This window comes from Pogona vitticeps, chromosome 1 (genome assembly GCF_051106095.1).
Source record: "Pogona vitticeps strain Pit_001003342236 chromosome 1, PviZW2.1, whole genome shotgun sequence".
Lineage (NCBI taxonomy): Eukaryota > Metazoa > Chordata > Lepidosauria > Squamata > Agamidae > Pogona > Pogona vitticeps.
Window position 1 is genome coordinate 68,538,657 of NC_135783.1, and position 15,136 is coordinate 68,553,792.

Sequence of the window (15,136 nt, forward strand, 5' to 3'; positions counted from 1 at the left end):
ATTCCTCCTCACTTTCTGCCATCAGAGTGGTATCATCTGCATATCGGAGCTTGTTGATATTTCTTCCGGCAATCTTAATTCCGTTTTTGGATTCCTCCAGTCCAGTCTTTCGCATTTTGTATTCTGCATATAAGTTAAATAAGCAGGGGGAAAATATACAGCCTTGTCATACTCCTTTCCCAATTTTAAACCAATCAGTTGTTCCATATCCAGTTCTAACTGTTACTTCCTGTCCCACATATAGATTTCTCAGGAGATAGATAAGTTGGTCAGGCACTCCCATGTCTTTAAGGACTTGCCATAGTTTGTTGTGGTCCACATAGTCAAAGGCTTTTGTGTAGTCAATGAAGCAGAAGTAGATGTTTTTAATATGTTAAATGTTTATTAATATATTATTTTCTGCTCGGTGAAGGTTCCACCCAAAAGGTGGCATGTAACTATGTTTATCAATGCAATAACTAAATATAAATATGTGAATATTTTGGCAGAGTCAATATTTCTCATGCCTCTTGCCATTTCCACAGGTCTTTTTTATATGCTGTCAAAGATCAACAGTGCATTACATTAGCTGACAACACCAAAACAACTGTTGTGTTCAGAAGTGCAGGTGCAGTTCTCTTTGAAAAAAAGAGTAAGTACGGAGGCTTGAATGTGGTATCATTTGCAGCTCATCATGCCATGTAATGTGTTTGTGAAACAAGATATGGCTGCTCAGTGAGTCAGTCTGAAATATGAATTTGGTGTTTCTGTGAATGAAATCTTGTACCGAGGGGAGAAGGAGATTCCAAATTTGGAAGGCTCTGATTGTTGAGGTCCCGCTTCCAGCTGTTGCCATCCTGACCTGCCATGAAGATGGGACAGTGTAGAGCACCTGCTTTCAACATTTTCCAACACACACACACACACACACACACACACACACACACACACACACACACACATCTCCATCCTGTAGGAGCTGTGGCCCTGGTAGAATTGTCCTATTGCTCTGAGAGTTTATTCTTCAAAATGATACAAGATCTTATTTACAAATCTGGTCAGTCATATTCAGTTTGGTACCCAGTTTTACTTGTCAAGAAAGAAGCCCTGAACCTCTCTGCAGATTTTACAGCTGCCAGGATGCCCTTCGATAGCACCTTTCAGGCAGAGCACTTGTCTCACAGCATCTTAGCGTCTCTTAAATCATCAAGGTCCATGCCTGTCAACCCATGACTGATGATCCCGTTAGTCCAGCTCTACACACACAAGCGGCAGTCTTTAATCACTAAATAAAAGTTTCTGACCACATCCCCCCCCCGGTCCCTAGGGATCTCTTTCATCTCCTGTTCCCTTTGGCAAATAAGAGGCTGGTCATATGAGTTGGGATCTTGACATTTCTTACCTTTCAAAGATTGTAGTGAAATACTGAGCTGTGATTTCCTGGGGGTGGGTGGTAAAGGAATGGACCACAACAGAGCAGATCTCTTCTGTAGGAGGACGTTTGGCAATGGCTTCTTCATCTGTTCCTCTGCAGCAGTATCAGGAGACAGACTTGGGAGAGCATTGAATACAGCCTTTGAGGTAAATTGGCTGTCTACATCCAAATTAGTGCTACGCTGGCTTCCTGGATTATGGATTTTTGGAAATCTCTGAAGGGCCTCATAGGATTCTTTTCACTGCATGTTCAGAAACATTGAAGTCATGGTTGATGCTTGCACTGCAGTGTTGTAACACTAAACAGCAATCTTCCTTCTTATTAGGGTTTTGTTAACATGACTTCTCTCTCTAATTTAACTTTACCAGGTGCAGACTCAGGCTCAAGGTGCAAAACATTAACATTTATTGTGGTAATATCAATAAAGCGATTTATGTCAAGTTTGAGCTTGCTGATCTCCTCCTTCCACAGTGAGGCAAGAAAGGGGTTTTCTTCTTGAACATCAAACGGGTTTCCACAACTGACATCCCAGGGATTCACTGGGTTAAACTGTCCATAGTTTCTCAGTGTCGGTCCCAGTGAAATTGGCAACAGAGGCAGGATGACTTCTCCCGGGTAATCAGATCCACCACACACACACACACCCCGTTCATCCACCCAGCTCATGGAAGTCCCAGATTTCTGGACTTCTTTACTCTCCATCACTTGCCGTGCTCTCTACCTGGCTCTGGCTCTCTTTTCTCTTTCTACCCATGCCTTCCCTCAACTTACGTTGCCACTCATGGGCTTTCTTTTCACCCCAAAACAAAGGTTTTTGAGGAATGGCCATTCTCCTCCTTCTTTTATCCTCTTCCTTGGGTCCATTAGCTTTTTCCCATTTCTGTGTCCAATGGTTATCTGGCCAAATACACTCCCACCCTGGGGATAGGATTTTCTCTCTCTCCCGACTTTCCCTCTTCCCCAAACTCTCCCTCTTTTCTCCCTCCCCTTTTATTCCTTTTTCTGTCACTTTAGTCTCCTCCCCTCCTTTCAACACCCTCCCCTTCTCTTGTCCCCCCCTCTTTCTAACTCAACTCTTCTACTTCCCCTGGATCTTGGGTCACTTCTCCCGTGGGTGCTCCTGTCTGTGAGCCTTCTGCCAAAGCCTCTGCAGGTTCCTCCATCTTAATTCCTCTGTTCCTCACCCTCTTGTCCACAGGAATGGACTGTGCTCAGGCCAGAGGTGTCTCTGTCTCGCCTCCTTTCTCATACTTCTGATAATCCTTCAGACAAAATGTCTAAAACTAGACTTGGCTTCTGGCCATAGTTTGCTACAGTTTCACACATGCACACCTCTGCAGAATCCTTATATATTGATGTACAGTATTTCTTTTCATGACAATATGATATTGTGCCATTCCCTGTTGCAGGAAACAGTAGTCAGCAGTGTACACAGAGGTTAGAAAAACGCACAGTTTGATGCATGCACACAAACAAACAAACAAACAAATACCCAGCTATACTACCTTCAACTACAATTACTAAAGAGTTCACTAAAGTTATGTTCACATTTCTATCTAATGAAAACACACACACACACACAAAACACTGTATCTGCAGTCAGCAGATCTGATTCCTGAACCAGCTTTTCTTTTTTTTTTTTCCTTTTTTTTTTTTTTTACTTATATACCGCCCCATAGCGCTACAAGCACTCTCCGGGCGGTTTACAATTTAATTATACAGGCTACACATTGCCCCCCCCCCCAGCAAGCTGGGTATTCATTTTACTGACCTCGGAAGGATAAAAGGCTGAGTCAACCTTGAGCCGCCTACCTGGGATTTGAACCCCAGGTCGTGAGCACAGTTTTAGCTGCAGTACAGCGTTTTAACCACTGCGCCACGAGGCTCTTATCTTTCTTTGTATCTATTCCACATGTAATTAGAAAATCTGTGCGGCATCACTTGAAAGGCACTGAATTTATTTTTATTTATTTATTTATTCTATTTATATCCCGCCTATCTGGTCATTGCGAGGATATATTTCTTGTTCTCTGGCAACACAGAGTAGAAAAGACAGCTTGTGAAAAAAGCTTTAAAAAACAGAAACAGTTTTCAGTTTTCATGCGCATTCTACATATCCATAGCAAAGAAGTGAGAGATACAGTATGTAAACAAAGATTCCTCCTCCTCCTCTTCCTCTCTCTACTGACAGTTTGATACCTTAATGGTTATTTTAGCTTTGAACCGTAGTGTGCTGTGTCTTAATTAGCCTGCCATGTTCTTAAGCTCTTCCCCTTCCATTATTTCTTCTCCCATTTACTTTAACTTGAAGGACCAGCTGGAACAATTCATATTTTTTTGTTTCTCACTATGTGACCAAAGTATTATGGTTTTCTTTTTTCTTTCTTTTTTCTTTTTGGTCTTCATTTGTTTGCCTTCATACTTTTTTGTAGTCATGCTCTTGTTCCAAACAAATTGTAGTGTCCTGTCATTAATGTATATTTTAAATGTTTCCATCATTTTATAGCCGCCCATGACCACAATTCTATGCCTCTCAGTAGAAGCAAGAATACATAGCTCTAAACAATGCAGCTCCTCAAAGCTAATTTTAAGATTTTAATTGTATACAATTACTGAGAGCTGAACGTATAAAGTGGAATCCAATCTGCAAACACATACACAACAGAGCAGAAGTCAATTTGACTGTATTTTATTAAAAACTGAGTACATAGACCAATATCCTATTCCTTAGTGTAATAATTCACACTACAGTAAGTCCATCTGAATAATGGAAGTTATGGAGGACTTGACTCACCATATTCCCATTGATTCAATGGACCTACTCTAGTGCATTTTACTTCATTAAGCAACAGGATTTTGGCTGCTGTGTCTTCTGACACTGGATTTTATGGTTTGGTTATAGGGGAATTACAGTTAAGATGATAACATTGAACAATATTGTTAGATGTTACTTTTTTTGTATAGCAGGGTTAGAAAATGTATCATTTGCATGACAATGAATCTGAACCCTGTGTAAAATTCCATTAATGATGTCAAACTAAATGTTAAGGGGAATGCCTTGTGCCTGTGATAAAGCCATTTTCTCCTCCCACAATGAGATTTCATTAGACATGCATGCCTCTAAAAATCAGGCTTGGAAATTAAACCTGTGTTTATTCTTACATGGTAGCAATAATAAATACAAATATATATTTCAGTTTATTTGCTTGAATGCAGAAGAGGAAACGGATTCGACTACCGAGGAACTGAATCTAAAACTCAGAAAGGTATACGGTGCCAGAAATGGACCGACAACAGTCCTCATGTACCCAAGTAAGACTTTTCTCCAGAACTGCTTCCCATTTTGGTAGTAAGTCCCATAATTCTCATTGTCACTGGTAGTATGGATATTCTGTTCTTTAGCCAAAATGTTGCAAATGTATGCAATGAAAATATTGAAAGTTTTCCCGCCACTGCATGTGGTAGGCAGTGAAACTGAAGAGGGGTGGCACAAGGATTCCTCGGTTCCTCAATCACTGAGAAGTTTCAGGGCAGCACTGTAGCAGGGTGTGTCTTCTTTTGAGAGGAAGAATCACTGACATATGTAGTTTTTGTAATTTATTTATTTGTAAGTGACACAAGTAGAGTATGGGTGGAGGCAAATAGCTTAAGCACTTTCATAAAAAGCAAAAGTCTTCCTCTTGTTTGATCTCCACGGAAAATGTAAAACATCTACACATCTCCATTATGCTTTCAGGTTGGAATGCAGTCCAGGTATTCATTCAGTTACCAAAATACCAGAACGCTCTCTTGGGTAGTAGAATAAATCAGAATATATCACTATGCCCAGCAGAATCTGGGACAGCTCCATGGATCTCATTGAGGTCCAGAAGTCCTAGCCGTACCTGATCATTGATAACCTGTCATTTCCAAAATCAGGGAAAGTTAATTCATTGGCATGGCAGTTAGAATCACCCTAGTCAGCATGGGAAACTAGCTGTGCTGATTGAAGGATTCTTGGAATTGTAGTCCAAATTTTTTTCCAAACCTCTGGTCTTCTCCCTCTGAAATAATACCAATTTAGGAGGGTAATTCTGGTTGAGTGGAATAAGTTTTGAGGTGGAAGCATTTAACTCTCCTTCCACACAACTGCTTCTGCAAGCCAATGTACAGACACATTTGTCTGCTTTGAAATGAAGGCAGTCTGAACACAGATGTCTCACATCTATTTTGGCTCCAAGTTCTGTTAAAAGAGTTTGGTCTACTGTAAGGGACTAGAATTTCTTCCATTTTTTCCATAAGACTTTGTTATGTCTGCCATGAGCTGTAAACTTTTTGATTTGTTCATTTTCATTCAAGACTTTGGGAACCACATGTGATGTCTGTAACAACATGCATTTTTGTTTTTGCTAGTTATACCCCTCAAGCTTACCCAAATGCTTCACTGGAACAAAACTACTGCCGGAATCCTGATAATGATGAGAAAGGCCCCTGGTGCTACACAATGGATCCTGAAACGAGATTTGATTATTGTAATATCCCAGAATGTGAAGGTAGGTTTCCATACACCAAATTTATATTTTTCAGGGCAATTTTAAATACAGTGATTGGACATTATTCTTTTTGGCATGAAGAATTTTGTTATTCTATGTTCACCAGAAATGTTACATTATCCCCAAATTATTATAGAAGCACCTTCTAAAATATTGTAGAAAAACCTTATTATTTTGTGATAATTTTGTCAATAGAAGATTAAATATTTCCATATGATAAGTTAACTGACAGCTCTCCAAAGAAGGGTCAAATGAACAGCAATTAAGGACTTCTTATTTAAATTATGTAAGTAACAGCTGTGTAAAAGCCTGAGAAGCAGTGTCAGTCCCACCATTAGATAGTATGAGAACATCATCTTGTGTGGCATGCCCTGACAGGTTTCCAACTCTTCCTTCCGGTCCTCCTGGCCATTCCCTTCTATTGGAAGACAGGCCTCCTCCCTTCAGAAGCAGTGAAGTCACTTACCATCCCATTGCCAGTGATGAACTAAGATTCAACTGCCAGTACAGTTATCTTGTATATATGGAATGGAGAGGGTGCCATGTTATTTTTTAACCAAACGTAGCTTGGGCTAATGCTACTGAGAAGCCAGTTCACAGTGAATGTTTGTGGACTGGTGGTGGTCATACTCATAACTCTTTCTTTTCCCAGGAGAATATGAGCAAAACCAATAGGTTTTTGTGGACCACAGTCTGCTTCATCAGATGTATGGAGTGTAACTTCACTATGCAGATTTTTATGTGAAGACTCTTGATTGGTTTTGCTGCGTGAACAAATTGAGTTTTTGTTTTGTTCAATTAGCTTTACTTGATTTGGCTAGCTTTCAAGGAGTCAGTCCCGATAACAACTAAGTCTTTCCCAGTAGGCATTGCTGTGTATATAGGACTGGAAATTTGATCACTTATTCGTATTGTAGTGAGGCGGTGAACAACATGCAATCTACCTATGCCCCTCAGTTTTTGGTGAGGATGTTTTTGACTGTAAAAGTCCCCTTGTGCCTTTTAGGTGACATGGGGGAGTCAGATTTTGCCTTGTTGGAGAGAGTCCTCAGCACACTCGGGGATTGCCATATTATCAAGGTCAAATATATGACATTTGGAAAAAAAAATCCTCAGAGCACTGTAAGATTTATAACACATCTTGGTAGTATGAGTCTGTAAGGGTTCATCACAATTGACATTTTTTTTCCTGATAGAAATAATTTCAGTGTGAAATCAAGTAACCTTATCATTTATATCAGTTTTTATCTGAATATCAAGATATAAGCTGTTTCATTGTTTAATTACTTCATCCCTCTCCTGAGGATGAGAATAAACCATTGTTTCACTAAAGCAAGACTTTCTAGGCATCCACATCTTGTTCATTCTACTTTTTGCAAGCAGAGAAAAATGATTCTAGGTAACATCAGTTTCCCTAATTTACAAGGTTTATTTATCCAATGACTTCTGTTTATATTTTAAAAAATCCAAAACTGAATGCATGTAACTTGGAAGTTAACGGAACATTTACTTCATTTTATGAAACTCAGTCTTACAGCTATGAAAAAAAGCTGCAGTACAAATGTTTAAAAATATATGAAGATTGAATTTAAGTTGCAGGCAAATACTTAAGTCATGATTCAAAAATGTTTCAAAATCAGAGGAGCATAAAACTAAAAAAAAAACCAAAAGAATGCTTTAGTTACAGTCTAAAACACATAATTACTTTGAAAAGTAAAAAGCATATTGTATTTCTAGTCTTTATTTCTAGTCTTTGCATATTGTACACATTTAATAACATTCTTACCCAGCCAAGTCAGCAGTTTGCCAGTTTGAATCTCTGGAGCGAAATCCATAATCTCCTTGCCTGTATGCATTGCCTGCTGCTGCTACTGCTGCTGCGTTGCCTCCTGCTCCTCACTAACACTGTCACTGTACTTGTAGCATCTGTAGCGCAAACAAGTAGATATCTGCACACTTTGCTGGCAGCCACAATTGCGGATAAAATGGAAATTCCAGTGGAATGGGCCTGTACTGCAGAAAATGTTGATAAGGATGTTTTGAAAACAAGACAACTAGTTTTGCCAGAGAAGTGGTGACACAGTAAAGAAATTGTACGCATTCTGCATGGGTTCTGCTGCTGTTCCAATAAACCCTGTAGGATTACAATGTGCTTTGTTAGTTTTGAGGAGCTAGTACTCTTTTCTGTGAATTTTACCAATCTGGTGAAATTAGTTTTTATCTCAGAAGAAACTCCAATAGGCATGCAGTACATACCTATGAAACCTCAATTTTATTATGTCTCACATTTCCAGGGTTACATTTATTATATTCCCCCCCCCAATTGCTTTAACACTTTATTCAGACAGCAGTTCAAACTCTGACAACATTCCCCCAAAAATGTATATATAATTGGCTTTCAAGAGTATAGAAGGGGACTTTTCCACTTTAAAAAAACCACCCTCAAACTTTTGTAAGATGAAATGCTAGGATGGGAATTACAGGAGTAGATATAACCTTGTAAGGTCCAGAGATAAAATGTGTTGTCTCTGGACTTTGGGAGATTGTCTGCCTCTGCATTAATGTGAAATATAAGTCTAATATGAACAGTTTGCATAATTAAAGGACTTTTTCTCTTACAGAACAGTGCATGTACTGTAGCGGAGAAAACTATCAAGGGAAAATTTCCAAAACAGAATCTGGACTGGAATGTCAGCCTTGGGGTTCTCAAGAACCTCACTCTCATGGATACATCCCTTTGAAGTATGTTCCAAATGATAAATTCATAAAAAGAACTAAGTAGCCACTGCCACTGCTGTACAGTGAGTCACTTTAAAACTGTAGACAGAAATAATCCAAACTAAGATGGGTTTTCAGTGGGTACATAATTCACCACTTCTGAAGGAGCCCTGTTTAAATATGTGCAAAACTCTTGAGCCTGCATACCTGATTTGGGTAGAGATACTATATATGTGGAAACCATCAGCTCTAGCATGTAACACTGTTTAATTCCTGTCTGTAGTTGTTAAGTTTTTAGCTCAGTTTTGCATGCAGAAAGTCATTGGTTTGCTTTGCCTAAGAAACTGCAGTGTTTTTTTTTTTAAAAAGCTGTTGGTTCTAGAATGTGTAGTTGGAAAAAAATGTATACTAGAAAAGCAAACAGAAAAAATGTGGAAAAGTAGAGAGGGACATTGGAGACACAAATCTGGAATGGAATATTTAACAGCACGAGTATGCAAAAACCCTTGCAAAAATACAAAACTTTTCTGGAATTATTATAAATAAAGATGGGCAGGAACCGGTTCATCCCATTTCATAAAGGCTGGTCTCCTTCTCTGGCTTAATCAGCCACTCAGCAGCCCCAGCATGCTAGCCTTCTGCATCTCCTCAACTGATCTTCCAGTTCCGGAAACAGCTCAGGCTTCTCTGCCCCACCCTCTTGGCTAATTTCCCACTCAGACAAAAGAGTGGGACAGTCAGGGTATGTGTGTTCTTGCTTCTGACTTAGAGATTAGTTGAGGAGGCAGCAAAGGCAAGCAAGCTGGGCCTGGTGGGTGGTTGATTGGCTGCAGAGGTGAGAGAAGGGGGCATGAGAACCTGTGCTGCTACCTTGATGAATTGGGACAAATCAGTTCATGCCTATCTCTAATTATAAACTTAGAAAAAGTGTTTTGAAAGGTATTAATTCTGCCGATACAAGTTTGGTGAGTCAACAGAATAGTTAATAATGTTCTTACTAACTTGAGGAAGAATTTTATATGAATTATCTCTGTATAGTCCATAAGAACTAGTAATTCCTTTGGAAGAATCACCACTAATACAGGACAGAATCATAGAATAGTAGAGTTGCAAAGGGCGTATAAGACTATTGAGTCCAACCCCCTGCTAAATACAGGAATACAAGTCAAAGTAGATCTGACAGATTGTTGTCTGATTTTCTCTTGAATGCCTCCTGCGTTGGATTGCTTACCACATCCTAATTGGTTCCATTGTTGTACTACTCTAACAGCTAAGAAGATTTCCTGATATTTAGCCGAAATATGGCCTCAGTAGGCCAACTCTAGTTGCAACCTATAATGCTAAAGTTACAATTACATTTTTGAATCAATAGAATTTATGGAGAAGTTGACTCACCAAATCCCCACAGATTCAGTGGGCTTACTTTAGTGTGATTTACTCTGTGAAGTAACAAGATTTCAGCCACTATTTGGCAGGTGGATAGTCTAACACGATATAAGATGGCTCTGTATATTCTACATTGAAGAGACATAACCATCAACAGTCAATCAGCAGAAGCTTCAGATCTTTCCTTTAACTTTCAGTTTCCCAGAAAAGAATCTGAGGTCAAATTACTGCCGTAATCCTGATGGTGAACCGCGTCCTTGGTGTTTTACCACAAACCCAACTAAACGTTGGGAATTTTGCAATATTCCACGGTGCGGTAAGTTTTCTTTGGATTATCTGTTCCAAGCTGATTGAGGTTTTTTAGGGTTTTTTTTTGGGGGGGAACATTAGTGTTGACATTTGATTCCAGTACTAAGGGTTTAGAAGAAGGTCTCTTTTTTTTCATGAAACCTGAAATGAATTTAGGTAATTTCACACAGATATACCTTATGAACACAAAAGAGAGGTATGGTGCTCATGCATCTCTTACTTGTGGATTTCTACTAAGCATCGGGTTGACTACTATGGAAAAGATATGCTTTTGATCTTATTCAGCATGGTTATCTTACAGATAGCAGTACATCTTTTTGTACTTGATTTGTTCCTATTACATATTCTAAAGATAGTGATTTCATTCTCTTTCCTGATACAGCTACGCCACCTCCAGTCTCCACTGAGGGGCGGCAGTGTCTTGCAGGAAGGGGAGAAGACTATCGAGGGAAAATTGCTGTCACAGAATCAGGAGCAACATGTCAATCTTGGGCAGCCCAAACACCTCACGCACATGCTAGAACTCCAGAAAACTACCCTTGCAAGTATGTTTAAACAGATCCATTGTGACCTGCGCCTTGTTGCCATAGTGATGACTAGTGCGAAATAACTAGCAATATACAGCATACTGTGCTGCCTTGCATCAGATCAGAGCTTGGAAGGAAAATGTTACAAATAATATTGCTATTCATAAGACTTTAGTTGTTAACCAGGGGGCAATGACCTAAAATTCTTGTCCCCTAATTTTAATGATCAAATATTGTATTGAATTGGTGAATTTGCAAATATGTAAATGGTGTCATAAAAATCATGTTCACTTTTTGTTATAAAATGTTAATTTCAATGTGAGCTTTTAGGGATAATATTCACCTCCTTGCTTTAAGGATGTCTGTATAGTCAGGGTTTTTAATATATACATATAATCAATATTTCCAATATTCACTGCATTGTTAATAATGACATTATTAGTTTGAGAGTACATTATCGATGTAATTGTTCTCACCTTTTTCCAGTCTCACTTGGCCCTCAAACCACTGCCATATGCTCTGTGTCTATAAACCTGTGGACTGACCAATATCTCCCCATAACAATAATTCCCATTTTTCTCTTCCTCCCTTTATCCCCCTCCCATAAAGACTAATAGTGCTGGGATGACTTCTGAAGTGGAAAGCACTAATAGACATTTAAAATAAAAATGCACTCACAGATGCTTATCCCATTACAGTGTGCCTCCCATCTTTCTTAATCTCTTTAAAAATCAAATAACTGGGCAGCAATTGATAATTCATTATGAATACAGTATTGGTGTTCTAAATTTGTGTACCAGCTTCCATTCTGATCACTGTCACTGGGCATCTTTCAGCACAGTGCTATAAAATCAGACAAAACATCCACCTGACATTTGAATCTCAGATGACTGCAGTTTACACTGGGTTGCATTTTGATGTCCTGAAGATGCATTATGGCACTGCCCTAAACAATTAGATCTCTGGTCCTCTTAAAGCACATGTGGAGATGTTGACGCATAAGCTTTTTAATGTGTTTCAGAGGTTTGGAAGAAAACTACTGCAGAAACCCTGATGGAGAGACCAAGCCTTGGTGTTATACCACCAATCCAGATAAACGATGGGAATATTGTGCTATTCCTAGCTGTGACAGTCCAACTGGTAAGAAAAGTTACACTTGTGCATTGGTAATTGATCTGAACTGAACAACTTGTTTTCTCCTTCAAAAATAAGCAGGTCTCGGAACTTGGTTCGGCATTGCAAATATTGAATTTGATGAATCTGGCTGGTTTTCAGCACCAGCCTACTTTGTGTATTATATTTTCAAAGAGTACTTTAATGTTTTGCTTTTATCTCTTGCATTTTTCACCTGTTCCTGTAAGCATGAGAGGATAGGATGTTAGAAATGCAAATAAAATAAAGAAATATGTATCAGGAAATAATGCCATTAAACTGAGAGGAACTTTCTTCTGACAAAATAGCTTTAGGACAACTGTTTAAGCAATATTGTAAAGCAGGATGTTTCAAATCAACAACAAATAATTCATATCAGTATGAATAATACACTGCCATGGGAAACTATCCATCTACAAGCAACAAGGAAAGGCTATCAATAACTGAGAAAAAAGCTCAGAAGGTCTTCAAGTACATCTCCAGTAGCTCTTTTCCATTTGCAACCTATATCTTCCTGGAGGATTGGGGGGCTTAACAAGTTAGGTTATTGTATGTGGGGGGGGGAAATACATTCCCCTGCTTATTTATAGATCTAGGATGTTTTGTTTTAATATAGTTGCAGCTCCTGTTATTCCTGAGCAAGGGCCATCTGTCCAGGACTGTTATGAAGGCACTGGCACCAATTATCGGGGTACCATGGCGATGACTGCCTCTGGAAGGAAATGCCAAGCATGGAGCTCAATGACACCCCATCGTCACCAAAAAACCCCATCTGCATTCCCAAACGCGTATGTTTCACTCAGTTTTCCTCAGAAATTGTGTGCAGTCATTTTTCATGGGCCTTGTAGGTAACATAAGGTAAGGGCAAGACAAGGGGCAGCAAGATTCTCTGGGCACATGATTCATTTTGTACTCTTCCTAGTTAGCTGGGAAACAGGACTGGCTGACCCAAGAAATTTTGTTGGCTGAGGTGTAGCATTAACCTGACCTCGTCCACTAAAATCAAGGTGAATGGAATGTCTAAAGCAGACCAATTTTATCAGAAAAGACAAAAAAAAATTCACAAAGACCTCTTCTTGCTCGTAAGCATCTGAAAATAAAAACTGAACACCTAACCACAAAATGTGGTTGAATTGTGTTGAATTCCTAGCAAAAGATCTGGTTTTTAAGGCAGCAATCCTTCCTTAAAGATGGCCTTCAAAAATAGATTCACTTTGCAATGAGAACTGAACAATGAATGTAGTGAATTAGGCTGAATATGCCAGAACAACTGTCTTGGTACTAATATAATCATCTTGTACCAGCTACTCTCAGATTTCTGTAAAAATTGTAGCTCTAGATGAAACCAGGTAGCTACTGTGCTTGTACAAAGTTAGGCCAGAGTCATGGCAATCCTAATTCATTTCCAACATCTTGAAGCAACAATGGTTCAGCAGAGTCTCAGCTTGCTTAGTGTCTGCTCAGCCAGCCTTCGGCCATCTTGGCTAGTTAGAGTTGGGCCACTGTTTTTATAGTTCTAAACCTCTCGTTGACATTATGATGATACAGTAATGCATATCATTCTTTTTAAAATGGAGATGCTGTGATATTGAAAGACAGCTTGAACTTGTATACAGTATTTTCATTTTCTCAGCATCACAGTGACACCCAATACTGTTTTATAGAACAACCTATGCTTTGTTTAATAGAGAGGTGGCAATCTTGGGGTGTGTGTGTGTGTGTGTCTGTATATGTAGCCTCCCCACCCCCAGCTACCCCAAGCACAGAACAGGATGGGGGGAAATGTTAATTCCTCCCCTGGCACTTTTTCTGTAAAACAATTTGCATATCTTTCCTGTTGCCCTTTTTTTTCAAAGGAAAAGGGTGCTTTTTTATGGCTGAGGTTCACCCTGAGCGGCCCAGGGGACTAAAAACAGCCTGAGACCTCCAGAGCTTGCCCCCTATATATAATGCTTCACCACCAACAGAGGTTAAATGAACAAATTGCAGATTTTTACCTCATTATTGTAAATATATATTTCTATTCAACACCATTATGTAATTTATGTAATCTTTTTACATTTTAAATTTTAATAATCTTTGAGAATTAGGACAAATGTTAGGCTTAACACTAGCTTGCTCTCAAGATTTCATCAAAACTATTTAAACAGTGTGGTTGCAAAGGCCAACGGATGCTGGTAAGGAGTTGGCCTGGCCTCCTCAGCCATCTTGGCTGCAACCCTTAGGTTCAGGGCCAAAGGCAAAGTATACCCCTTTGGTATACACTGATTGAAACATGTAAAGAAATTTCTGTCAAAATGTGGGATACCTTCGGACATTTAACGATAAAAATGACACTTTATGTTTACATTTATAGAGACCTGAGGAGAAATTACTGCAGAAACCCAGATGGCGATCGGGCCCCCTGGTGTTACACCACTGATCCCATGACAAGATGGGAGTTCTGCAATCTGCAAAAGTGTCCTGATCCTGCACAGCAACAGCCTAAGCCCACATTGACAACAAACCCGGGTATGACTTCTTTCCCCAGAACAGATAACCAGGAAAACAAAATAGCCCGTAAGTGAGAACCAGCGAACCTTTGGCACTTTGGGGGGTGTAGTTTTGGGCTCCAGCTCCCAGAGATCCCAGCCCATGTGGCCCAAGGTACGGGATCGTGTGGGAGCTGAAGATGAAAACCTCTGGAGGACTGAAGGTTCTTCTGCCTCGCCTCAGGTAGGGCAGCCATAATCATTTTGAGCTGAAGAAGGATTGTGCTGCCTTTGGACATCTCTCCTGTTTTGGATCTGGCAGGGCAGTGAGGCACATTTTATTTCTTTAAAAGCGGTAACGTGCGTTCCTGTCTCTTCCTTTCGTGCTCATCTCCTCCTCCACCACCACCATCACACACACACACGCGCACACACACACACTCTTCTGGAGGATGCTCCTCACTGCCCACAGAGACCTTTGCACAGCAGGGGGAACCTCAAGATCTGACTGAAACCATTGTAGAGGACATGACATTGATTCCTTCTACCCTCACTCCTCCAGAAGCCTCTGTCCTGCAGTTTTCTTTTCCTTGCTACACATTCTTTCTCATTTTTCCACAAAGACTG

The 15,136-nt window shown here is 39.7% G+C and overlaps 1 protein-coding gene across 2 annotated transcripts in view; it reads left to right on the plus strand.

Annotated features, from left to right (window-relative positions):
* PLG (plasminogen) overlaps positions 1-15,136 on the plus strand; it is a 42,603-nt gene that overhangs the window by 9,151 nt on the left and 18,316 nt on the right. Inside the window, exons 3-11 of one of the 2 annotated variants that reach the window (XM_072994585.2) lie at positions 525-631; positions 4,612-4,726; positions 5,807-5,946; positions 8,568-8,688; positions 10,248-10,366; positions 10,742-10,904; positions 11,908-12,026; positions 12,655-12,826; positions 14,395-14,597. In XM_072994585.2, coding sequence (XP_072850686.2) covers positions 525-631; positions 4,612-4,726; positions 5,807-5,946; positions 8,568-8,688; positions 10,248-10,366; positions 10,742-10,904; positions 11,908-12,026; positions 12,655-12,826; positions 14,395-14,597 — 1,259 coding nt within the window. The remainder of the gene's footprint in view (positions 1-524; positions 632-4,611; positions 4,727-5,806; positions 5,947-8,567; positions 8,689-10,247; positions 10,367-10,741; positions 10,905-11,907; positions 12,027-12,654; positions 12,827-14,394; positions 14,598-15,136) is intronic. The other variant, XM_072994600.2, reaches the window with a different exon arrangement.